This window comes from Triturus cristatus, chromosome 2_1 (assembly GCF_964204655.1).
Source record: "Triturus cristatus chromosome 2_1, aTriCri1.1, whole genome shotgun sequence".
Classification (NCBI taxonomy): Eukaryota; Metazoa; Chordata; class Amphibia; order Caudata; family Salamandridae; genus Triturus; species Triturus cristatus.
The window spans coordinates 896,077,945-896,105,601 of NC_140581.1; the positions used below are offsets into that span (position 1 = coordinate 896,077,945).

General features: G+C 43.7%; 1 protein-coding gene across 1 annotated transcript in view; it reads left to right on the forward strand.

The window, feature by feature from the left end:
• The window catches only part of PCSK5 (proprotein convertase subtilisin/kexin type 5), a 1,432,234-nt gene extending 1,405,473 nt beyond the window's left edge, over nucleotides 1-26,761 (forward strand). The window contains exon 37 of the mRNA XM_085633086.1: nucleotides 23,296-26,761. Within this exon, the coding sequence (XP_085489212.1) occupies nucleotides 23,296-23,702 (407 nt within the window). The 3' untranslated portion in view covers nucleotides 23,703-26,761. The remainder of the gene's footprint in view (nucleotides 1-23,295) is intronic.
• Nucleotides 26,762-27,657: the final 896 nt, after the last annotated feature.

Consider the following 27,657-nt stretch of genomic DNA (forward strand, 5'->3'; position numbering starts at 1 on the left):
AACTGGGCCCCACCGGGGTAAATGGATTTAGTCTTTGTCTGGGCAAAGAGGGTAAATTGACATGGTTGTAGAAATACCCAAGCGGGCGCACTCGAATACCATTACTGTCCTCCAACAGAGATGCTGCCCGTAGGAGGACTGTGGCCACATGTTGTGGGTATTTAAAGTTCACGACCACACAATCCCCTCTACATGTTTTCCTCGAGGGGCCAATCCAGTTCACTCTCCTCGTCGTGATAATGTCTCCAGCACGTTTAGTAGGAAAACCACATTTAGCACCTAGCCAAGCCACCACTTTATTTTTAAGGGAATCATGCGCTTCCTCTTGTGGCTCGGAAGTGCCTGGGCTATACGTCGGAACATTGGCTAGTACGACGACATAGGGGGCGCAATCCGGGGGCAGATTAATAGAATTATTGCGCCTACCTTGTACGGCATTAGTGTTATATAAGGGACCAGATCTCTGATGGCACCCAGCCTGATCAACATCCAGGTCTACTGATGGGGGATGGATGGCTGGGGGAACAGTAAGGTTGTTTACCGTACAGTTGACCTGAGGAATCAAAGGAGGTGGGTTGGGGGCTATTGTGGCACTTTTTCCTGTGACATCGGGACTCACTGAACTAGTTGAAGGGAGCGAGGGGTTCGCCTTAGATAGTTTAGCCAACTGTTGATCCAATAGACCTCCTAGTCTTTTAAGCTCCGCATTCGCGGTGTCCAATTTGACTGCAAGGCAGTCAATGGAAGCCTTAAGTTTTAGGTCAAAAGCGGCCTCTATGCGTTTAATTAGCAAACCAAACTGCTCAGGGCTCAGTGTGATACTGGGTTCCTTTGTATTCTCTACGTTTGCTTTGGTTTTAGGGGAGATGTGACTATCAGGCAAGTGGTTTTCCCCTCTTCTCCTGTGGATGATCTTACCCCCCCTCTTGCTTTGCTGCTTTCTGCATGTTCTGACAGGTCTCTTTCCTTTACTTCCTTCCATTACTTCCACCTCTTCCTCAGAGTCAGAACATACCTTATCAAGCATTGTAGGATCAATCGTTATGGTATCAGGGTCCCGGTGGATCGAAGCTACTATTATGCTGGCTGGATTGCTTGCGTTTTGATCTCCTAACATACAGTCAGCGCTATTTTCGGCCTCTTGAGAATCCTCCGGTGTAGCTGCTCTTGCTGGAAGGGGGTCATAGTCTAGAGAAGCTACTTTGCCCAAAGAAGCCCTTCTATCATCATTAATTTTATTCACCATTTTGACAAGGAAATTATTCATGGAGCCTGCCCCCTTGACCACCTTGTCTTTCTTAGAGCCTGACATAGTAGAGAATGGAACGTGGTTGATTATCAGCTTTGACTAATGTCTAACTGCCAACAGACTCAAAAGGCCAAGTTACCCGGGTATGAGCCTGCAAAGTCTCGCAGCCTTTAACCCAGACTACTCCGGGTAATAAGGCGCGATTTATCTCTCCCAGAATCTTAGTGCAGTTGGTGTCACTACTCTTGTATGGAAATTATCAAATATCAAAAAGGGATCCCAGCCGCAAACAGACGAAAAGGTGTGTTGCGGCAACCGCAAACAGTATCCAGATTGCGGCCAATGTACGCAAACACAGACCAAATCCACAGCAATACGCATGGAGCGATATAGATAAAACAACAGCAGTACCTGGTATGGGGCAGATGCCCTGATGTCAAATTTCAGAGGGAGGGCCCAGCCCAGCCTCCTCCTGCCCCGGACGGCCACAGACGGCCCGCCCTTTGCCCGGGCTTAGCCCGGCGCCCGCCCGCGCGCGTCCCGCGACGCGGAGGATGCAGCGATGTTTTAAGCGCCTCCGGCCGCGTGAGTGACGACACGGAGCGCTGGGGCACCTGGGAGCTGTAGTTCCCCCGCTTCAGGGCCGCGAGGTGGTGTGGCGGCAACAGCAGTGTAGCACACAGCGGAGCAGCCCGGTTAAGCAGCAGCGTAGCTGGAGGTAAGGAGGGAGGGGCACCAACAACTTCCCTCGTCCGAAGACTGGATCTCTCGACGTTAGCTCTCGCAAAATTCAAAGTTCCCGCTCCACCGAGGGTGCAGCGATGTTTTAAGCGCCTCCGGCCGCGTGAGTGACGACACAGAGCGCTGGGGCACCTGGGAGCTGTAGTTCCCCCGCTTCAGGGCCGCGAGGTGGTGTGGCGGCAACAGCAGGGTAGCACACAGCGGAGCAGCCCGGTTAAGCAGCAGCGTAGCTGGAGGTAAGGAGGGAGGGGCACCAACAACTTCCCTCGTCCGAAGACTGGATCTCTCGACGTTAGCTCTCGCAAAATTCAAAGTTCAAATTTTTAATGAAATAGAAGAGGATTTGAGAAGTCACTCAAAATGTGCCCTAATTTTTCTTTCGGCAGCACTAATCATACTTTCTATGGCAAAATGAACCCCCTCATTGTGTTCCTTTTTAAATTAAATATTTTAAGAGTTACCAGGTGTGCAATACGTTTGTCATAAGTAGGACTGTTAGCGCTCTAGTTGTTCTTTAGAACACTCTGGGAAGCTGCAGTAGATAATGTGAATTTACAGAAATATTTTCTCAGTTTAGCTTATAGATCACTTTCCAAACCTCTGTGGGAAAAGCATGAGAAAATGGTTTTCTCTCAAACATGATTCATGATATCACAGAAAAAGGCTTTTTCACATGGTAAAATCACCTTAGAACACACCACAATTCCTAAAATGAGTATGGTACCATCAACAAATGATTTATAATATAACTAAAGTCTTAAAACCTTCTATTAACTGCAATGCTTTTTAATGAGGTGCTATCATGCATATTGGTCCCAAGATGGCTGCCAACACTTCTTGGATGAAGTACTGACAGCCAATCAGATCTCACGATGAGATGTGAGGTTAGGCTCCGCCCAGATATATATGTGATTTTGATTTTCTCAGGAACTACTGAACAGATTGACACCATATATGCAAAAGGCACATGCCTGACCTGAGGACTACCTCTTTGCCAAATTTCATGTAATTCTGTTCAGCCGTTCGGGCTGTACCTTCGACTAAAGGTCCTATGGGAAAATGCATGGGGAAAACGCATTTTGGGACCCCCCTTTTTTCTCAGCCCCCGCTTGATGAATCACCCCGAGACTTTCAGGGTAGGAGCTGAGCGGAGCGCCCCATTAGTTTTGAAAATTTCACGAAGATAAGTCAACCGGCGCCAAAGTTATTCAAAATAGAATTTTCAGATTTCCTATGGGAACTCGGTCTTAACTATAACTATCTACTGGCGACCGCCAGTAGATAATATATATATTATCTACTGGCGGTCGCCAGTAGAAAGTTATAGTTGGGACCTATTTTCCATAGGAAATCTGCAACATTCTATTGGAAATATCTTTGGCGCCAATTGACGAATCTTCGCAAAATTTTCCAAACTTTTGGCCAGCTCCGCTCCGCTCCTACCCTGAAAGTTTTGCAGTGATTCGTCAAGCGGGGGCCGAGAAAAAAGGGGGGTCCCAAAACACGTTTTCCCCATGCAATTTCCCATAGGATCTGTTGTCGCAGCTACAGCCCGAACCGCTGAACGGAATGACACCAAATTTGGCAAAGAGGTAGTCCTCAGTTCAGACTCGTGCCTTTTGCATAAATGGTGTGAATCTGTTCAGTAGTTCCTGAGAAAATTAAGGTAAAAAACGTAAGTGATATCTATGGCCGCGGAGGATCCGCGGATCCTCCACGCACCCTCCCCGAACCCTCCCGAGCACGAGCTGAATGCTAATTGGCTGCCAACACTCTGAATCAGGAAGTGTTGGCAGCCATCTTGTGCCTCTGTAGAACCGAGGCACAAGTAAGCACAAAAACAAAGACGCAAAACGCAACAAGGGGGCAGGGTAGAAACACCCTGACCCCTAGGCCTGCTCAGGGGGTCCCACTAGGACCCCCAAGGCCAAAAAAAAATGTTTGTTTTTTTTTTTTAAATCGCGGGATGCGCGTCGCGCTAACGGAAAAAAAAACGAAGCGCGGGCTCACGCGCTTAGGGGCTTATGTTAATATATACGGGGGGCTGATGGACCGCCACCCCCGGGGCTTTTTAAAAAAAAAACCTGTGTGGGAGGCCCGAGCCCCCCACACGCCCCGGGGACCGCCACCTCCCCTGGGCACTGATAATGTAAAATAGGGGGTCCATTGCGGACCCCCAAGCCCCGGGGGCCACCACCCCCCAGGGCTTTAACTTAAGTGGAGGGGCGCGCGGCCCCCCCTGGAGCCAATGATGGCCCTAGGGACCGCCACCCCCCAGGGCCGGCTCCTGCAGTGTCCCAGGGTGCCCACCCCCGGGACACTGCTGTTTGCTATGGCAGGGTGGGAGCCTCGCGGCTCCCATCCTGCCATAGCAAACTGCTTTGGCATTTGGAAGAGAGAGCAGGAAACCTGCTCTCTCTTACAAATACCAAAGACGATTGCTTTTCCACACGGGGAGCAGCATGTTAGCTGCTCCCCTGTGGAAAAGCAATGCCGGCTCCCGCAGGACGCGGGGAGCCGGCGGGGCCGTGGGGGGATTGGGGACCCCCCCACGGCCCCCAACGGAGGCCAGACCCCGGGGGATGGGGTCCCCGGGGCCATAAGTGGCCCGGGAGGAGGGCCACCCGCCCCCCCCCCTCCCCAAATGTTTTGTAAATTTTTTTTTTTAAATGGCCCCGGGGGATGGGGTCCCCGGAGCCATAGGTGGCCTCCAGTGAGCGCCACAGAGCTGTGTTGCAAAAAGGGGCGTGGCCTCTGAATACCTCTCTGCAATGCAGCTCCCTGGCGCATACTGGAGGTACCTGGTGGGCTAGTTGGCCCCCAGGGGACCTCAGGATTGAAGAGGAATTAATTCTCCAACTTAAAACGCACCACAGGGCGTGTTTGCACACATCACCTCAGGCCCCTCCCCCTTCCTTCACCATTGTACAAATATTCCTCTAAAATCAGCCGAACTACGAATTCCTATTTACTCACCTGTTATCAGGAGAAAACCCACGGCTGCATCATTTAGCTCAGCACTGACCCTGAAAAGTAATTCTAAGCGTACTTACCAGTAACTTGTATTTCCTTCCATAGGAATCCATTGTGTGGTTTTCACCAGAAAAGTTTCTAAGTGTCTATTTTCACAAACTAAAAATATTCCTAGAAAATCGTCTGTATGACTTAAACACATTCTTTCAACTGTTTACAGGAGGTTGGCCAGTGCTGGATCCAGGATCCACCACTGAGTAAGAAAAAGTAACTATAACACTACTTACCTGCTAAATGAATTTTCTGCCATAGGATAACATTGGTGATTCTTTGGGAAAAAGTTTCTAAGTGTCAACTTTTAAAATACAATAATATTCCTTAAAAATCACTACTGTAACCAAAGCGCTTTTACTCAACTGTTTACAGGAGATGTCCAAGGACTGAATCTAGGATCCAGTCTTGTGGTTAGAAAAGTAATCCATAAAGTAACTAATTGCATTTAACTAGAAATTCACATTGAGCTCAATGTTGCTTTGTGTTTGAAATTTTGTTGCCCATTGCAACAACTGTAACTACTGTACTTAAATGTCTGTTGCCTATTTGCCAAGTATTTAAACTAAAGTAATTCATTCTGAGAAAGTATATTGTGTATTGTAATGTATAATGTAATTATAATGTAATTTAAAAAAATATATCTAAAAATAAATAGTTTGAAAAATGTAGTAAATCAGTATCAAAAAAATCAGTATAACAATTAATACATTCAAAATTGTCATTTAGAAAACCTTTGAAATTCACTGAAAAAACCATAGGTTTCAGGCCTGATATAGTTAGGAATTAGCATTTAAAAAACCTTTGAAATTCACTGAAAAAAACCATAGGTTTCAGGGGCGTTATAGTTAGGAATTGGCATTTAAAAAACCTTAGAAATTCACTGAAAAAAACATAGGTCATAAGTGATGTAATATGCGACATCATCAGCAGTGCATTGCGGGGGCGCGAGTTATAGTTAGCTGAACTAACTATAACAGGGGAATTTCTAGGGTTTTGTATGAGGGAAATGTCCAGCTAACTATAACGCCCCTGAAACCTATGGTTTTTTCAGTGAATATATATATATGTATATATATATATATATATATATATATATATATATGTATGTATATATTACCTACTGGCAGTCGCCAGTAGGTAGTTATAGTTAGGACCTATTTTACATAGGAAATCCGCAACATTCTATTTGGAATAACGTTGGCGCTGATTGACGAATCTTCGCGAAATTTTTCAAACTTTTGGCCAGCTCCGGTCCGCTCCTATCCTGAAAATTTCAAGGTGATTCGTCAAGCGGGGGCAGAGAAAAAAGGGGGGTCCCAAAACACATTTTCCCCATGCATTTTCCCATAGGACCTGTTGACGCAGCTACAGCCCGAATTGCTGAACGGAATTACACCAAATTTGGCAAAGAGGTAGTTATGTTATGTTATGTTACAATAGTCTTGTATAGCGCACGGCTACTCAAAAGAGTGTCCTGGCGCTTTATATAAACCTGTATCGCAGCACAACAAAAGAAAGGCAGAACAGGAGAAATCCCTACCCTAACAAACAGGGAAATATCTAGAGAGTAAAAAGCCACGTTTTTAGGCCCCTCCTGAACGCCAGCAAATTGGAAGTACTACGCAAGGTAGTCCTCAGTTCAGACTCGTGCCTTTTGCTTAAATGGTGTAAATCCGTTCAGTAGTTCCTGAGAAAATTAGAGTTAAAAAGATAGTTATATCTGGGCAGAGCCTAACCACACATCTCATCGTGAGATCTGATTGGCTGTCAGTACTTCATCCAAGAAGTGTTGGCAGCCATCTTGGGACCAATATACATGATAGCACCTCATTAAAAAGCATTGCAGTTAATAGCAGGTTTTAAGACTTTAGTTACATTATAAATCATTTGTTGATGGTACCATACTCATTTTAGGAATTGTGGTGAGTTCTAAGGTGATTTTACCATGTGAAAAAGCCTTCTGCTGTGATATCATGAATCATGTTTGAGAGAAAACTATTTTCTCATGCTTTTCCCACAGAGGTTTTGAAGGTGATCTATAAGCTAAACTGAGAGCATATTTTCTGTAAATTCACAATATCTTTCTCAGTCATGTGAGAATGAAGTCTGACATTCTCAGTAAAACATGTACATCCAACAAGGGCAGAGACTGTCAGTTGATTCCTTTGTGTTCTACTGCAGCTTCCCAGAGTGTTCTAAAGAACAACTAGAGCGCTAACAGTCCTACTTATGACAAACATATTGCACACCTGAAGCCATCTTGATTGGAATAAAGTGGTAACTCTTAAACCATTTAATTTAAAAAGAAACAAAATGAGGGGGTTCATTTTGCCATAGAAAGTATGATTAGTGCTGCAGAAAGAAAAAGTAGGGCACATTTTGAGTGACTTCTCAAATCCTCTTCTATTTCATTAAAAGATTCTGACATGCAGACTGAAACATGCACTTTCAATACCAGCAGCAGACTTCCCTGGTGAGCAGTAGCTTTACTACAGTGATCTAATAAGCAACTAGAGTGCTAACATTCTGAATTTATGGCAAATGTGTGACACATCTGAATGCCTTCTTGATGGAATCAAAGTAAAAAAGTGAAAGTATTTCCTACTGAGGAAAATAGGAAACTTCATAACAAATAAATCACCCAAGATGGCCACCAGAGACAAAAGAGCCCAAATGTAGCCCAAATATCACCCAGATGCAGCCCAATGACAGAATGTCCCAGAGTGTTCTAACAAACAACTAGGGCGCTAACAGTCTTACTTATGACAAAAGTATGGCACACCTGAAGCCATCTTGATTGGAATAAAGTGATAACACTTAAAACATTTAATTTACAAAGGAACAAAATGAGGGGGTTCATTTTGCTATAGAAATTATGATTAGTGCTGCAGAAAGAAAAATTAGGGCACATTTTGACTTCTCAAATCCTCTTCTATTACATAAAAAAATTCTGATATGCAGACTGAAACATGCACTTTGAATACCAGCAGCAGACTTCCCTGGTGAGCAGTAGCTTTACTACAGTGATCTAATGAGCAACTAGAGTGCTAACATTCAGAATTTATGGCAAATGTGTGACATATCTGAATGCCTTCTTGATGGAATCAAAGTAAAAACCTGAAAGCATTTCCAGTAAATGAGGAATTTAGGAAACTTCATAACAAATAAATCTCCCAAGATGGCCACCAGAGACAAAAGAGCCCAAATGCAGCACAAATATCACCTAGATGTATCCCAGATGTAGCCCAATGACAGAAGTGTGCAAAACACTTATTTTTTGTTTATTTGCAGTTTTATATAGTGCAGACTTGTCAGGTATTGGAGTGCTTTACATGAGCATTGGTTACATCACACAAGATCAAATTAATTTTGGTTGTAGACATGGGGAGATTAAGTGATTTGACCAGAATCACAGAATGTTGAGCTGAAGCAGAAACTCCAACCTGGTTCCCCAGTTGCAAAGTCTGCAGCTCTGGAAGTAACACCACATCCTCTCCCCTAGGTGCACCATTTAATCAAGTGATCAACTGGATAAAAAAACATAAAGATTACAAATAACTTAAAAGTTCTTTGTCGCAATTTGAAAACTCAGAAAATATGTCCTCATTTTAGTTTTTTCGAGCACTAACCATAATTTTGATGCAAATAAGACCCTCTCATATATGTAATTTCTAAAGGAAATGCTCTAGGTATTACAGTTTTCATTACATCAAGATGATGTCAGGCGTTCCACACTTTTGTAATAAATATAGAATGTTAGCAATCTAGTTGTTCATTGGGATACTGTTGAGAGGCAGAGGCCATGGGCACGGAAAATTGAAGGCAGGTAGAGAGTGCAGAGGCAACAATTTGACCACACTGGGCAGGCAGGAAGGACAGTGGCAGCACAACAGACTATGGAGGGCAGTGGAAAGGGGGGCAGGGGCAACAAACCAACAATACAGGACTGGCAAGAGAGGCTGTGGCAATATAATAGACCATTGTGGGCAGAAGGAAGAGGCAGTGGTAGTACAACCATACGTGCCAACAGATCCATTTCAGCCAGGAAACGTCCAATGTTTTTAAGCTCAAATGGGCTTTATTTGATCTGTCTCCTGTCTACAATCTCCTCTTTTTCAATGTAACTCAAAGGGGAAAATCAATACCCCAGTTTTTTTTCAAAATCTCCCTCTTACCAAGTTCGAAATGTTCGCAAGTATGATACTTTGGATCATGGTAGGCAGGAGGAATTGGGGTAGGGACATGGACTCGGATAACAGAGAACAGGAGGGACATGGAGAGGTGCACCAAACTGACCCTACAGGGCAGGCATCAGGGTTTGCAGCAGCACAATACACCACACTAGGCATGCGGGACGGGAGTGCAGCACATCAATCCTTAGAAAGCAATAGGGAGGGGACAGGACCATGCACATGGACAACAGAGAACAGAGGGGAAAGAGGCAATGGTAGCTAGCTGACCATAATGGACAGACAGGAGAGAAAGCTGCAGCATAACAGACCATAAAGGGCAGGAGGGACGGATCAGGGGCATTACAATGGAACAGCCAAGCCAGGAGGGAGGGAATAGGGGTCTGCACATGGAAACAGAGGGCTGGGGGCAAGGGGGCAGGGCAGGAGCAGCAAGATGACCATGGAGGTCAGGCAGGATGGGCACTAGAAACAAGACACACCATGGAGAGCAACAATGAGACTATGATGGCATACACACAGACCATGGGGGGAAGGTGGGAGGGGGTCAGGGGCAGCTAGCCGACCACACAGGGAAGGTGGGAGGGGCCATGGCAGCACAGAAGACCATGCATGGCTTGCGGGAGGGTTAGTGGCAGCACAGTGGCTATGATGGGCAAGAAGGAGGGTGCAGGGGCATGCACAAAGGACCATGGAGGATAGAAGGGAGGGTCAGGACCTGGGCACAGACAATAGAGTTCAGGGGAAGGGGCCTCACAACAGACCGCGCGGGGCAGGCAGGAGGAGCAGTTGCAGCGCAACAGACCAGGGAGGGCAGAAGGGTGTGGCAGTAAAATGGACCATGGAGGACAGGAGGAAGGGGATAGGGGCATGGCATGTGGACAGGCAGGGTGGAGGTGGCAGGGACAGGTTACAGTCATCTGACAATGCTAGGCAGGTGGGAGGGGAGTGGCAGCTCAACAGAACACTCAGAGTAGATAGGAGTGGCAGGTCCATGGAACATGCACAAAGACATCGGAGGGCAGGGGGAAGGAGAATAGGGTCAGCAAGCTAAGCACAGAGGCTAAGCAGGAGGTCAATGATGGGCCATAGAATTGGGCAATGGAGGGCAGGAGGAGTGGACTGGTACATCATGCTAAATGGAGGGCAGTGGCAGCACATCAGACCATGCATGGCAGGAGGGAGGAGGCTAGTCCATGGATTCAGACAACAGAGGATAGGGAGGAGGTGGATGGGGCAGCAAGCTAACTGTTCAGTGAAGGTGGGTGTTAGGAACTTATTTGTTTTTAAAATGTGTGTCTGTGCAAACTACTTAAAATATGAACAAGTATGCAGCATAATCTCACTTTTATTCAGGAAGAAGAGGACGTTTGTGACTGTGACTCCCGGCTCACTTGGCAGAAACACCCCCTGACCCTCCACCCCCATCGCAAAATGTAATGCCCGTGAAAAGGGTAGGTGGACGCGGTGTTATATAGAACATAGTCCTGAGAGCACGATTGAAAATGAAAACTAGATATAGTATATGGTATAAACTATGCACCAAAAAGTGTGTTATAAGATGAACCGGGGCGTGAAATATAATATGCAATACATTGTGCGCAATGACAGATTCATTGGAGAGAGCGAGATAGCACAGGCACTAGCGCGTGCTATGCGATATGCGCCTTGGAGTGTAATATGCACAGGGCAGTGTTGTGTAACCTAACTAGTCTCTAAAGTTGTAATATAAAATATGTGCTGGGGAGTGTAACGTTGCATATGCACTGTGACAAAGATATGGATCCCAGATTGTAATATGTATGGCATAGCACTGTGCGTTATAACATAGGCATCGAGGAAGGCCCCGGGGCCATAAGTGGCCTGAGGAGGGGGGCAACGCAGCCCCCCTCCTAAAGAATAAAAAAAAAAAAGGCAATGGCCCGGGGGCTGGGGTCCCCAGGGCCGATTAAGGCCTTGGGAGGGCCAAATTTATTTTTTTAAACAAAAAAAATTAGGGTGCAGGCCCTGGGGAATGGGGTCCCCAGGGCCAATAAATTAGAAAAAGAAGAGGGGGTCACACAGGCCACCTTCTTAAAAAAATTAAATAAATAAAAGCCCGACATCGCGCCGGAGGCCACGCTCCCTCCTTGCAGCACTCTGCGAACGCGCCCCCTGGCCAGTTGTAAGTTGGGGAATTAATTTCCCTTCAATACTGAGGGTCCCTGAGGGCCAACTAGCCCAACAGGTATCTCCAGTATGCACCAGGGAGCTGCGTTGCAGACAGGTGTTCTGAGGCCACGCCCCTTTTCACACCTCTATGCAACGCAGCTCTGTGGCGCTTACTGGAGGTACCTAGTGGGCTAGTTTGACCCTAGGGACCCTTAGGATTCAAGGGGACTTAATCTCTCAACTCAGAACAGCCACAGGGCGCATTTACACAGTGGTGAAGGGAGGGGACCGGGCCTGAGGTGACGTGTGCAAACACGCCCTGTGGCGCGTTTTAAGTTGGGGAAATAATTCCCTTTCAATCCTGAGGGACCCTGGGGGCCAACTAGCCCACCAGGTGCTTCCAGTAAGCGCCGCTGCTCTGCGTTGCAGAGAGGTGGTGCAGGCCGCGCCCCTTTTTACACCTCTCTGCAATGGCGCTTACTGGACGTACCTAGTGGGCTATTTTGCCCCTAGGGACCCTCAGGATTTAAGGGGACTTAATCTCCCAACTTAAAAAACGGCCACAGGGCGTGTTTACACAGTGGGGAAGGGAGGGGACGGGACCTGAGGTGATGTGTGCACACACGCCTTATGGCGCGTTTTAAGTTGGGGAAATAATTCCCCTTCAATCCTGAGGGCCCCTGGGGGCTAACTAGCCCACCAGGTGCTTCCAGTAAGCGCCACTGAGCTGCGTTGCAGAGAGGTGGTCGAGGCCGTGCCACTTTTTACACCTCTCTGCAACGCAGCTCTGTGGCACTTACTGGAGGTACCTAGTGGGCTAGTTGGACCCTAGGGACCCACAGGATTCAAGGGGACTTAATCTCCCAACTTAAAACGGACACAGGGCGTGTTTACACAGTGGGGAAGGGAGGGGAGGGGGCCTGAGGTGACGTATGCAAACACGCCCTGTGGCGCGTTTTAAGAGGTAGTTTTAATCCCCTGCCCTATTATATACTAGGGGCTTACAGAGGAGGTCATGCTAATCACAGGGGGACCCCAACGCATAGTGTTCCCTAGTGTATGTAGGTGTTTTCACTGTATTCTGCGTGTCTTTTAACATAGCACTGGCTCTAGTACTGGTTAGTCAGACTCAGTTACCACCAGTATCCGTCTGAAAAAGTTGAGGGTACAGGATGATTTTGCAACAAGGCTTCTTTCTGCTCTTCTGTTTGTTCTTTCTGCACGTTATCCTTCTTCCTGCACTTTTCTTCGTCTTTGAGGACTTCTGTTGCTTCTTTCTGCATTTCTTTTTTTTCTTTCTGTGCGTTTTTTCTTCTTTCATCACATGTCCTATCTGTGTAGGCATAGTTAGAAATTAGCTTTTAAAAAACCTTTGAAATTCACTGAAAAAAACATAGGTTTCAGGCACGTTATAGTTAGGAATTAGCATTTAAAAAACCTTAGAAATTCACTGAAAAAAACATAGGTTTCAGAAGCGTTATAGTTAGCTCGACTTTTCACTCGTAGAAAACCATTGAAATTCCCCCGTTATAGTTAGTTCAGCTAACTATAACTCGCGCGCCCGCAATGCACTGCTGATGAAGTCACATATTACATCACTCATGACATGGTCAGTAACATCACTCAAGACATCACTGATGACATCTCAAATGACATCACTGATGACATCATCCTTGTGATAGAGTGGCAGACCTCCTCTCCCCCTAATATAACGTTTGATACACACAATCAAAAATAGAAACTAAAATTTTCAAAACAATGGACGTACCAATACCAGTCACAACAACCTATTCAGTAATTCTAAGATCCACATACACATCCAGTCATTCACCAACAGTCCTATACAGTCACTCATACATGTACTCACTCATCATATGTGCTCATACACCTATACATCCTGTTACACAACGCCACTCATCCATAGAGTTACTCACACACATAGTCACTCGTGTTAATAAAGAATCAAACATCCATTTACTTGCATATATAGTTATACACACACCACCACACTTACTTCTACAGAAACTTACACATACTTAGTCTTTTAAACAATCACTTATAGAAACACATACTTATTCATACAGGAACTCTTTCAATCTCTCACTCTCACATATACTCACTTTTATATACACCAATAGTCACATATACTAGTTTAAAACATATGTAGTTACTCATAAAGACACTATTGAGACAGTCATTCACTCACTAACACATCCATGCACACACTCATCCACCCATACAGTCCTGCACACATGCTGTCTTCAACACATACAAACAGTGAGTCACTCTTTCATGCACCTATGCACTACGTAATACCCCCACCGAACCATACAGACAATCAGACACTCATACTGATACTCAAAAAACCAACTAATAACCTATATAGACACTCATGTAGCTACTCACCAACCCATGCAGCCACTTATACACAAAGTGAGAGACTGATACAGATATTTACATATTTAAATATTACTCACTAAGCCATGTATTCACTAAGATACACTTAATCAGTCAGTTATACAATCAATTTTTCAAAAACAAATCATCCATTTAGACACTTATATACCCATTTATTCTTCCATCGACCTTGAGATATACATATATAAAACATATGTAATTTTCATAAAAACACACATTCACTGGATGATGTCATCAGTGATGTCATCAGTGATGTCATTTGAGATATCATCAGTGATGTCATGAGTGATGTCACTGACCATGTCATGAGTGAGGTAACATGTGACATCATCAGCAGTGCATTGCGGGTGCGCGAGTCATAGTTAGCTGAACTAACTATAACGGGGGAATTTCAATGGTTTTGTACGAGTGAAAAGTGCAGCTAACTATAACGCTCCTGAAACCTATTGTTTTTTCAGTGAAAATATATATATATATATATATATATATATATTATTTATAAAGCGCGACTATCACTCCAAAGGAGTATCTTGGTGCAATGCAGAAACAGACAGTACATTATCACCTATGGCACCAGGTCTATGGAAATGCATCAGGAATGGTGTATCAAAGTATAATGAATTTTGCCCATAAATAGTGCCAAAAAGTAATTCAGATAATACCTCTTCCATGAGCTTTTGTCGCAATACAAAAACATAAGATATCTCAGAAGACTGTACTAGAGAATATAGCTCTATAATACCATGCCAAAGAACAATTCAGACTAGTGTACTAAACCATACCACTCCAGATTCACATGCAAGAAAGTATATCCTCATATTCCAGTGTGAAAGATTTATGCCTTTCGATTATTGTGCCATGATAACAATGTCCCATATTATTCTTAAAGGAAATAATGTCCCTTAGATATCAGTGGCAGTGATGAACAGCCTTGGCTGCTTCTGGGTGTACTTTGTGACTATTACTGAATCTCACAGCTGAATCTCTCTCAGATATCAAGACCAGCTGTGGAAGAAGTGAGCTGCATAAAATGAAGCTGGTGCTGCTCTTAGTGGCTTGGATTGGAAGCACAGAGCGCATACTCATTGGGGGCTCTGCTGGACTCCTCTTGTCTTGTAGCAGAAGCGCCTGCAATAGCATGGTCTGCATCATGGCAGAAAGAATACTGAGACACTAGATCATAGGCAAAGGGAGAGAAAGGTACATCCTGTTTTGAAAAGAAACGTAGCCAGAATCATCAAAAAAGATTTAGAACGCTCTTGAATCAAGACTTGGTTTCAGAGGCGCAACACTCCTCCATCAGAAACAATATATTTTGGTGCTATTTATCAACCTTTTATGAAGTAAAATACAGCAAGCCTCCTTGCTGCACTGCATGAGAGGGAAGGGGCAGGAATGTGCCATATTTAACATTATACGGTGCATTCCTGTCCTTTCTTTGCGCTGGCGCACAATGTGCTGCATCGCGCCAAGCCAGGCACCCTTGCACCTTGGTGCAAGGGTGCCTGCGTTGCAGATAGAACTTTTTTTGTGCAAGAAGGGACACTTTCCTGCGCAAAAATACTCATCTGAGACATTTCCTCCTTCTATGTGTACAGCAGAAAGCAGCACACATTGAGAAATAAAGATGTTTCTCCATGTTACACCTCTCCTGGGGAAGCGCAGCATTTTGACACATTCCCAATGGACTTATTGTTAACAACTTTCCTCGTCTTTTTTTAGAGGACGCGTTATTAAAAAAAGAGTGGTCCCTAGTAGCATGGAAATGCACTAGGGACTGGCTCATTCTTATCATTAACACCGCGAAAAGAATAGCGGATGCCTTACTAATCAGGATTCAGACAGCCGAGGGTGCTATTAAAGTCATCATCCAAACAACAGCATACAAGACTAAACTGGCAGAGATCAATGCTGAGCTCGCCGATAATAGGGATTACCTTATGAAACAAAAAATATCTAAACTTCAAAAAGACATAAAGAAGTTTTCAACAGAAAAGGTATATCCCTATCTTAAAGCAGACTACACATCCACAGTAACAGGCTACTCTTCAGATGAGAGTTCAGGGCCTTCCAGACGAGGGTCTTCAACCAACAGTGACTCAAGCACAGGGAGCTGGAATAACAATAACAGAAAAGCGAGAACTTTTCAACCCCCTGGGTATCCAGCATATAATATGCCTCCCTACCAGGGACCACCCTTCTGGCAATATCCAATGTACCATCAAGGCCCTCCTCCACCTTTCTTCCCACACAGCGCCGAACAACCTTTTTTAGACAGAGGCTGGGGCAGAGGAAGAGGGCGCAGAAGAGGGCAAAAAAGAGTGCAATGGCAGGAACAACCCTCCCGATCAGAGGAAACCAGGAGCCAAACCAGGGACAGAGAGATTAATCATCAATCTATCCACCAGAGTTCTCACTCCTGTGGAAGAAAGAGTTCTTCAGAAAGGGCTGGGATTTGTCCCCACACCCAAGACTGACAAATTTCGTGACACTTGTGAGGTTCAAAGCTTATTTCGCAAGATTAGATTACAGGCATTCTTTCAAGATCATCCATCGCCTATGGTCAATGACTCAGGCCTTCATAGACCATCGACCTTTACTCCTACTAGGAGTATGGTCCCCCCCGAAGTACTTACCTTCGAAAAGGCAGTCTTAAAAGACCTTAATATGGTTAGTAATCGAGTGCCCTTTAAGAATCTGTCTACCAATGAGTCATTAGCCATAAGAGATTTGACTAATGACAATACCATTGTAATCAAGCAAGCAGATAAGGGTGGGGCAACCGTCATCATGTCCTCAGTTGACTATGATATTGAGTGTCGTAGACAATTGAACAACACAAGATACTATACACCTATAAAGGAAGATCCCACTCCTCAGCTGACCAGTACAATAGGCTCTATGGTTTTCACAGCTGAAGTAGAAGGTTGGATTTCTAAAAAATAAGTTAACTTCCTCATAGCAAAAGAACCAGTGATCCCCTACTTTTACTGCCTTCCCAAAATTCATAAAGGGACCTCTCCAGTTCCTGGACACCCCATCGTTTCAGGGATCGGGTCCATCTTGGAACCTTTGTCTCAGTTCGTTGACCACTTCATTCAGCCTCTGGTCAGAACTACTCCCTCATTTATCCAAGACACTACTGATGTCCACCGCCTTCTTGAAGGCTTCCAACACTCACAGGAAATAGACCTCTTTGTAACATTGGATGTTGAGGCTTTATATACCAACATACCCCAACAAGCCACTCTCCAAGTCATCGAGGACGCTCTGAGTAACAACGAGCTTAATTCTACAACTCCAGTACCATTCATAATGGAATGTGCCAACTTGGCCCTGACGCAAAACTTTTTTGAGTATAACACACAACTGTACCACCAAACCCAAGGTACTTCCATGGGCAGCACATTCGCACCGAGTCTAGCATGTATGTATATGTCAGCCTTTGAAGCTAGAGAAATTCACAATACCACTAATCCTTACTCGGCGAATGTGCTGCTCTGGAAAAGATTCATCGATATTTTGATCCTTTGGAAAGGAGATTACGCCAGATGTACAGAATTTTGTACCTGGATTAACACCCTCAATCCCTATTTGAGATTTACACACACTATCTCTGACACGGAGGTTCCCTTCCTTGATCTACGTGTCCATCTAGAAGGAGAACAGATCACCACCAGTCTGTATCGCAAACCTACAGATAGGAACAGCCTTCTCCTCTTTAGCAGCCATCACCCCAAGTCATTGAGAGAGAACTTGCCCTTCGGACAATTCTTGCATATCAGAAGGAACTGCAGCTCACTGACGGACTATCTGAGTGAGTCTGCTACCCTGATGAATGACCTGATTAAGAGAGAATATCCTAGACAAATAGTCTCACGGGCACGCAAACGAGCAAGACATAACGCTAGAGAGAGCCTACTGGAAACTAATATCAAAGAACCTGAATAGTCTATTACCTGTGTTACGACTTTTACCCCTGATTCCAACAGAATTAGGAACATCATACGAAAACATTGGGGTATTCTCAATACCGGTGATTTGGATTTAGAACCACCTAGGTTTGCATTTAAACGCACCAGTAATCTTAAGGACTTACTCATACATACTAGACCTAAAAAACCCACAATCAGATCACAAAGGATGCTGTGGGATCTACCTCCTGTCAAGGGCCACTATCCCTGTGGTTCTTGTTCTATGTGTCCTCAAACGAGGATAAGCAAAGAATTGGTTTTCCTTAATGGGACTACCTGGGCCATCCACAAACACACTAATTGCAATTCATCTAATTGCATTTACGTGATGACATGTCCGTGTGGTCTCCCATACATAGGTATGACAACACGTCCAGTCAAGACTCGCATGCTGGAACATAAAAGCAATTTCAGATGTGCCAAGACACACACCAAGATGACGACTCACTATCACCTGAAACGACATGCTCCTACTTCGTTTCAATGGGTGGTTTTAGAATCCCATCAATACATGTCTAAAGAAGCACTTTTTAGACTTGAACAACGCTGGGTCCTACGTTTGGCTGCGGACACTATTGGTATCAACGAAGATATCCCTTGGAGTATGCTGACTTAAATGCCCTCTTATTTCTATTTCCTCAACGTCCTTTATTAGCCTCTCTTAGCTCATCCCGAGTTCTGCTATTGAGACCCTACATGTATTTCTTCTTCCCTATGGAAATACCCTAACTGTTGTTCATTTCTCAACCTTTTCATATCCATGAACTTTTATCTATTTTAGAGGTGCACTCTCCTTATTATGCGGGATCTTTTAATTTACAGAGGTATTATAATTATTTCCCCGCCTCCTCTAACAAAGTTGGCAAGTTTCCGACTGTTTCCCTTTACCCCGCACCCGAGGTGATGACCTTGCACGCTTTCCTTTTTCTTTTTACCATCGTGACTTTGAGTGTTTGTCCTCCGTGTTGGTTTCCATGGTAACGATGACCACGCTCACTAACATCACATTGTGAGGTTAGCGTTATAGCTTTCCTGCTCACGCAGCACGTCTTCCCTTACCGGAAGTCCCGCCCCATTCTTCCTCACGGCTCGCCGGCATGCATTCTTAACCCAGACGCCAGCCGGTTGTCCGTGATCCATACATCGATGGATGGTGAGGCCTTAGGTTTGCAGAGCTTTTCCTAGTACGGAATCGTAAGTACAAGCCTCTCTCATTTCTAGGGCTTGTTTTTCATGATTTTTTTAACTTCCCGGTCTTATAAACTTGATTGTTCCCATGATCACCGGACAATCACTAGTACCTCCAGGACCGCGTATGAAGCTAATTGCTCCCACGCTTGTCTCCCCGAGTTAGTGCTTTGTTAACACAACCTGGTTGCCCACTTACGGGGATATTCTCGTTACAATACAGCCTCTACTGATCTTTGAGGGGGAATTATCGATTAACACAGTGGTGTGTACATGACCTCTGACTGAAAATGTGTTATGTGTCACGCTACCTGGTCCCTACGATATGCACCTTCAACTGCTTCTGAATTTTATTGTTCCCTTGATTAACGGACAAACACCAGTGCCTCCGGGACCGCGTATGAAGCTCATTGCTCTCACGCTCGTCTGCCCTTGTGAGTGTTCTGTCAACACAACCTAGTTGTCTACTTACGGGGATATCCTCGATACAATACAGCTTCCACAGATCCTTGAGGGGGAATTAGCGGTTATCACAGTGGTGTGTACATGACCTCTGGCCTTAAATGTGTTATTTATCACGCTACCTGGTCCCAACGATGTACACCCTCCGCTGCATACAATTTCCGTTTTAGCAACGAGTGCTTTATTATACCCAGTGGGTCCCTGCTACGCAGATCTTTGATTTGTCTGTTATGTAGTCCTATTTACCCTTTTCCTTTGTGTTTATTTGCTTTCTATATCATAGGACAGTATAAATTTAGTGCTCTCCCACCCTGGTCTTGCTTTCAACACAGCTGATGAGGGTGAGTGTTTTGACATTACTCCTGGCCATTGTACTCAGCTAATTTTGGGGATGTCCAGTGCAATGATATGCAAATTTTACTGCTGCTCTCTTTTAAGTATGTCCTGCACACGTTTGCTCACTATCGATGCATGTCACGGTTACATTGACATTACCACTTGTCTTCAGCAACCCTGATATCTCGTATTGTCATTATTGTAATGCTACCTTTGATTGCAAAACTTTTAATCTTTTTCTTTTTTCGCAGGTTGTGTTATTTAACTTCTGGTACCACACATTTTTAGGGTGCTGTATGTGTGGCCACCATTGGTACCTCTTAGAGGTTGTGACCACCACCAAAAAAGTGTAGGTAGCCTTACCTTTGGTCCTGAAGAATTGCCAATTAATAAATTACCAGGCAAGAAACATGTTGACATTTTTAGCACATTGACTCACATACCTAATGGTGAGATATGTGCGTTTCACTTTGGTTTTAATCAGGATGGTGACCATGCTTTATTAAAATAGGTTGAAGTGGATCACCTATCCCTGTTTTAGTTCACTCACTTCACAATTCACATGCACCTACACCAGTTAGTAGAAGTAACCCCATACACACCTCATTCATCGGCATTGGAAATAAAGATCTCCGGTAGGAAGGCCCCATTTGGGTGCCTGATCGGGCATTGCACCGCCGGCCCGATAAGGAGCAGGACCTGATGATGAATCAAGACACCCGCTTGTTGGGTGTGTGAAGGTCTTCTTTTCCAGAAGGAGTGATCTTCTCTCCTGCGTCCATCAGCACCCTCACATTGTCACTTTGGCACCTTTGAGTTATACTAATACACCCTGTGTCACTTCTAGGAACTGCATACCTCTTTGTTTTCACTGCTTGTTGGGCACGTATGCTGGACCTATATGAATAATAATAAAGATTATTATTTATAAGCCCTCTATCCCTCCACATTCCCAGGTCTACCAGTAATGGTAAATCTGGGAATGTGCCAAAATCTATGGGTGTATGCGTTGGAACACCCATGCTCCACCCATGCAATGCCTATCTGGGGCAGAGTAACGCAATGCAGCGATTTGCACTGCGTTGCGTTACTCTAGATTTATTAAGCCATTCATGGCCACGCAAGGTGGCCTTGTGTGGCTTGATAAATCGAACTCTAGTGTTGCGTCGCATGGGGCGGTTTCTCCATTATGGCTCGGGGGCTGCACCCCACTGAAATTCCTACACTTTCCTGCAAAAATATTGATTTATTTTGAGATACGATCATATCTCTAAACAAATTAATGTATTTAAGTCTGGGCTATCTGTCCCAGGCTGCCTGCCCCACTTCGCTCTGAAGCAGGAGACGGAAGCCAGGCAGTAAATCAACTTTCTGATCTGTGACGCATAACGTAGAGCTTACAGTTCTGAAGCCCTTCATTGCCTTTGTAGTCTATGGTAGTATCCACTATAGGCAAGTGATGCTTTCTGAGCCACCGTTTCGGGCGTCAGAGTCTCCGTCCCTGCATGAGGGCACATGCATAGAGCCCATCCTTTCCCACTCATCACACATAGGAGTGGATGCAAGCATATGTGATTTGGTGCCTTGTCCTCGGTAATGGTAAATGTTATAATGCTAATCCTGTGTTATGTATATTGTGCTAACCCCAGGCCATAGCTGCACATGGCTGGCCCCTTTAGAAGTAGAACTGCTGTATTTGTTCCCCCGCGAAAGTGATCCAAAAGAAGAGCGGGATTTTGTTCCCTTGTGAAGTTGATCCCAATATCCAACTCAAGCGCGAAGGGAGAAATATGTGCTTATAGTAAAGACAGTTATCTGCTGTATGTTGATAAAGCTGGCCCTATCTTCATACCCTCAACATTAATGCAAAAAACATAAATTGATTTACAAACAATGAATGGTAAAAATGTTAAGACATTGAATGTCAGTGATTCAGTCCCTCTCTTCGATCAAATTTAGCATTCCCCACGAGTGTTAGCTATTTTATCATGTTGTGTTTCTGTGTGTTTTTTTAATGCATCGTATTACTCTTGCATAGTGTATACTTTGAGCTGTGCCGGGTGTTTATGGGGGGCTTTGACTGAGAACTCCTACGCTCAGGCTGAAGTCAAAGCAAAGTGCCTGTCAGTGGGTTGGCCTCTCTGCAGAGCACACAGAACAATGGTTGTATTCCAGCTGCATTTGAAATTCTGTGGAAATGCATTTGAAGGGGGTACACAAATGTCAAAATATTTACAAGGCAAAAGGAAAATAAATTGCTTAAATGTGGGAGAGTGCAGTGTATGTTTGGAAGTGATGAGTGATGAAGTGATAAAGATGCGAGGAACTGCATTCAGGGGAAAGCAAAAAGAGGGTGCTGAAGAGGAAAGAGAGGCGGTTGAAGATGTGCAGATGGATGAGAAATGCTGAGAAAAGGGCATCCATATCTTACATAAAACGCACATAACTGCAGGCCAAAACTCCTTCCACAGGCCTCAATACTATTTAATTCACAGAGTCACAATTTCAGAATTGAAACATTTCCAGTGTTAAGATTTTATAACAAATCATTGTTGTTACTCATTTCTCTTAAACAGCTAACAACCATTAGTGTACTGACAGGTTTTAGGTAAAGAATTGTGCTAAATAGCTGGATGCGATGACATTTCAGAGAGAAGCCAAAATACAGGTTGAGCGACACACTATGGGAATCACAGAAATGTATTTTAAATGTTCCCTTTTAGAGAGCCTCCACTTTTTCCATCCCATTTAAAGACCTGTCTGCACATAATTCTATATGACTGATTGCAGTCAGGAGCTGTGGGCGCTTCCCGAAGCCTGGTTAGAGCATTTCCTTCCAAAGTTGATGCTGCATGCAGTGTAAGACACTGAACAAGCACACAATTTGAAGGACTGAAGTTGTTGTGCTGTACAATTTGCACATTACAGTAACTGTTGAACATATTAATGCTGTAAGATATGGGGCAGTTTTTGATGTGTTTAATATTTCAATACTAGACTTTCCCACTGCTTTGTAAGCCTTGCTTTATCACTAAATTAGTTTGCTAAAAATGCACCATTTACCAGGTTTTTTTTTCAATTTCTTCTCGGGAGGAGTACCCACCCTGGACCCCACATTTTTCCCGTAAGCTTGATAGCATTGCCAGCCTCTACTGTGCATCGCCCTATTGCCCCGTTGCGATCCAAAACTATGATTAATTTGGCCCCATATGTTTAAAAAAATCATATGCAAATAAGCACACCAGATCCATGACTTACAAATTAAAACTTGAGTTCTGTTCTCATCGGACTGTCGATTTTCTCTCTTTTTTTGGACAGACAGGATTTGTACATGCATTGTCCATGAGAAGTAGGATGCTGCAACCAACTCAACACAGAGACTGAGACCGTAAATTACCTTGGAAACTAACAGAAAGTTGACAAAATAGTGATACCAGTTATGAATTTATGTTTGCAGAATGCACAGCTGGCATTTTGAAGCATTGGCAAAAATACATTTGAACTATGCATTTCCAAATACTATTAGTAGGAAGCTAAATCTTTTTCCTTCTCTTTGCAGAGGAGTGCGACCTGAGGTTTGCCTCACTTCCCCCTTTCGAAAGCAATAAGAAAACAGCTTTGTTCATTGCCACTTCCATCTTGCTGATCGTCACCATTGGAGGCATCGTCTTCTTCTGGCGATGGTCCCGCCGGAGACCAAAGGCAGTCAGCAAGGTTGGATACGAGAAGCTGCCCGATCAGTCCAGAGCATTGCCTTCTTACAAGACCAACCGAGAAAGCACCAGCTTTCAACAAGTGATTGAGTATAAAGATCGGGACGATGAGGATGAAGAGGAGGACGAAGACGATGATATTGTATACATGGGCCAGGATGGCACTGTATATCGGAAATTTAAATATGGACTTCTGGAGGAAGATGAGGAAGAAGAACTAGAATACGACGATGAGAGTTACTCCTTTAGATAGCTTCCATTTTGAGTCGCATGTTTCCATTGTTTTCCTCTCACTTTACGTGGACTCACCTGCTGGAGGGGAACTGAAATGCTGTTTGTTGTTAGGATATGTGATATCAAGTACAGGGGCATATTTATGTTAAGGAAAGTAACAAGGTCTGTACATAACACTGATCAAGTGGAAACTTCTGTGGAAGGGCAATGCATTTTCTGCAGTGCTGCTGGAGATGTTTGTGGGATATAATGTAACTTTGGAGAGCACGTGATTTATGGGTGGCTTCCTCAGTACAACGTGCCGGCTATGACCTACCACTAGATTTACCAACCAGCTGAAGGTTTTGTGTTTACCAATACTCGTCAACACCAAATGACATGTTGAAAGAAGGACTTTTTTTTTATGTAACTGCCCACTAGAGCCTTTTCTTCCTATTCTATTTTTTTTCAATGCATTTCTTCAAATACTACTAATGGTTAGGTGTGTTACGGTTTAATGTTTAAAAGATTTTATTAAATCCATTATATACTGCATAACACAAATAGAAATTCATCTAATAATAACGAGTCACCAATGAATATGCAGTATTAAAAATCAAGGGAAAAAAACATTAAAGTCTTTCAAATTTCATGAGGAAGGGAAGGAAAGAAAAGGGGGAAGCAGAAAGGGGTAAAGGAAACATTTTACAGCGTATAATGAATTTTATGTAAAATAATACCATCATTTCCCCTATATGTTAACCTCTCACAATAAACAGTAATTCTATAAACAGAGCAAAAAATGTAATCGAAATATAAAAGGAAGACAGAGAGAAAATATTCATGGAGGATGAACATTTTCAGAACATATAGATAGAGTACTTGATATATCACTGTCAACCTGGTTATGAAATGTACTAAGAGGTAACCATAACAATTGCACATTGTGAGAAGATAAACATTGTATAGTATACATAGTGTCCAACTTATGATGAGAACTCACCGAATCCTACCATACCTTATATGATAACTTAGCTGACATTTTCCAATTCAAACTGATCTGCTGAAAAACCATCGCTAACAGACTATCTAGTAATTTATCTTTTAAGAAAGATGGAATAAGAGAATTGGTCAATGGTGCATTACAGTTTAATTTTCTCCCGGGTTTTAATACTTTTTCATGGCGCATGCTTTCATGAAACAAATGTTTACGAGAATTGCTGTTGATGTTCCCAAACAAGCAAGACATCTCATGAATTGAATTATCCCTACTAATGCCATGCCGTCATGTAGTATAACAAAATAATTGTCTTTTCAAACCAAATCGGAAGATTGTCTATTTTATGTGCTGTGGGCCTAAAGTGCTGTAGTTGAAAACTTCTTAGTTGGCAGTTAGATCTGAAATTAGAGCCGATTTAGGGTAAGGACGTAGTATGTTAAGCAATTAGAAAACCATGTCTAAAATTATTAGTTGCTACGCTGCACATGTGTGACAAAGAGAAGATGGAGGTACACAAAAATGGATGTCCATCCAGGTTTGTGGGTCATTTCTGCTCTTCAAGGTCATTAGCCCGTGAAGCAGAATAACTCGGTTGCACCAGAAAACGAAGTATATTTAAACAGTCAGTAAAAATATTGAAATAAAATACAGTACATCAGTGTTTTCAGAATCAAGTTATAGAAGCATTTATGCATCTCATTAAAGATTACCATGCACGTGGAGGATGAATGTCAGCAATTTGCAAAACATTAAATTGTCAAATGGCTTGGAGATTATTTTTGGGTTAAATTGAATACAGTATATCTCAATTCAATATGATAATTGCAGAAATGGTCTTTGGGTGGGAAGTACTGATTATAGTGCTAAATTCCTCAGCAGCAGACATCAAAAAATGTCCCATCCAATGCTCGATCTTAAATATTGGACACTACAATATTGTCAACTTGTGGACTGGGCGCAAGGGGGGGGGGGGGGAGTACCTTAATAACACATACTAACCTGAAATGAATTACCCTAGATTAAGTCAATTTCTTTAGGATTCACTGTGAGGCAAAACACACACTCGCATACTGCTGATGTAATGCAGCAACATATAATGACATCAATAGCAGCAGATTGCACAAAGTTTAAATTCAGAGTGAAACACACCTCTGCACACAGGCTGTTTGCACCTAAAGTTGACTAGTTCAAAGAAAGCCAATGAATCAATGAACACCATATACAAACTTGAATGTGTAGCATGGACTACAGCCCACTGGCGGATCTCTATGGGGCTCATCGACAGCTGTTGTGTAGCCTATGCTGAAAGTTAATATTAATCCAAAGGACACACAAATAGGGTTGTTCATAATATATTCTCCCTCACTAAGGTTTGTTTCAGATGACACATATGTTGCCTTAAACAGTCATAAAATGGGAAACATAGGCCTAAACATAAAGATAGACTGAAACCCTTTAGTCATTATTTAACAGCCTATTTATGTAAATAGAGAAATGCACAAAATTGATACCATTGATAAGCGGAGTAAGGGCATGCGCAGAAGTCCAGAAGGAATGGTTGTATCATTCTTAATGTTTGTAACTAGTACTCACATTTTCTATTCACTGATTTGTCTCCTGTACACACATCTTGCTGGTTGACATAGTGTCGAATTAGCTGGGTCGTTTCTTTCATATCCCCCCGAACGGTTAGTGAAATGATTTGTGAAAGAATGGCAGATATCTCTGATGGAGATTCAGTCACTTTGATTAGTGTCTCAGGGCCACATTTCTTAAACTTTTGCAGCGGTAAAAAAATTGAGGGGCAGATTTCTTACTTTTTGTGCAAGGTGGCACAGCAACCAAAATTGGTGCATTGTGCAATGAGAAGGAAGTAGAGCAATGCCACCTTTGTTAAAAATGATCTGCTGCTAATCCCTGCACTGGTGCTCTACACTCAACTTTTTCTGGGGGGTCTACATACTGTCGGGCAAAGGGATTTGTACATAAAACATACTTTTCCAGTGCAAAATCCAATGCATATTGTATGTGTACTGTAAAGTGCAGGACACATGCAAGCTGTGGATGATTTTTTGGACAAATAAAAAATTTCTTCTTGATTGCGGCTGCTTCAAGCAGGTGTTATTTTTTGGTGCAATGCTCCGTCTGGTTACCTTAGTGGATCGTGCTTTGTCTCATAAACTGTATGCTTATGCTGATCCACCCAAGTTACGTCCCTTTGACTGAACGTGCCACAAAGCAGTACACAGCACTATTTCGACCTACAAATGGGAACCGTTCCAGCACATAATACCTTTTGCGCTGGAGAGTACATACCCTTGCAAAGCTTTGCACCACTTTGTGTGGGCTCAAATCCTTAGTAAATCTGTCCGAGAGTGAACATGTATTGCAACATTTTAACTTGTTGCATGAAAAGGAATGGGATAAACATGATGTTCAAGGCATGTGTGGCTGTACATGCACATGCTTTGCATACTCCTGCCATCTGGTGTTGGGTCTGGATGTGTGCAAGTTGTTTTTCTTCAAAGAAGTCTTTAAAGTCACAAGGTAGAGTGACTCCTCCTTTTGGTGAAAATGTGCATGGGCGTCAGCTCCATTGTTAGATTGTTTTCTTTCCGCTGTCAGGTTCGGTAGTGTGTGCCTGAGCTCCAGGTCGAGACATTTATGGTGCTCTGTTCGTGCTGACCCTTACCTGTATTGTTTACATTCGCGTATTCCATCTTGCGTATCGAGATCCAGAATACTTTATAACTTGTCGAATTGACGAGCGTCCACGAAGCCCTCTAGGGCCTCACTCTTCGGGCCTCCATTTTCAATCTACATCAGGTTCTCCAGAGGATGCCCTGCTGGTGATGGAACAGAAGCCTTTCCATTTCTGCCTGAACTGCCATGCAAAATACTCCTGGACCGACTTCCATTGGGTTTGTAACCTGTGTCTGTCACCGGAACACATGGATGAGGGTTGTGAGGCCTGTCAATCTCCCCACTCCAAAAA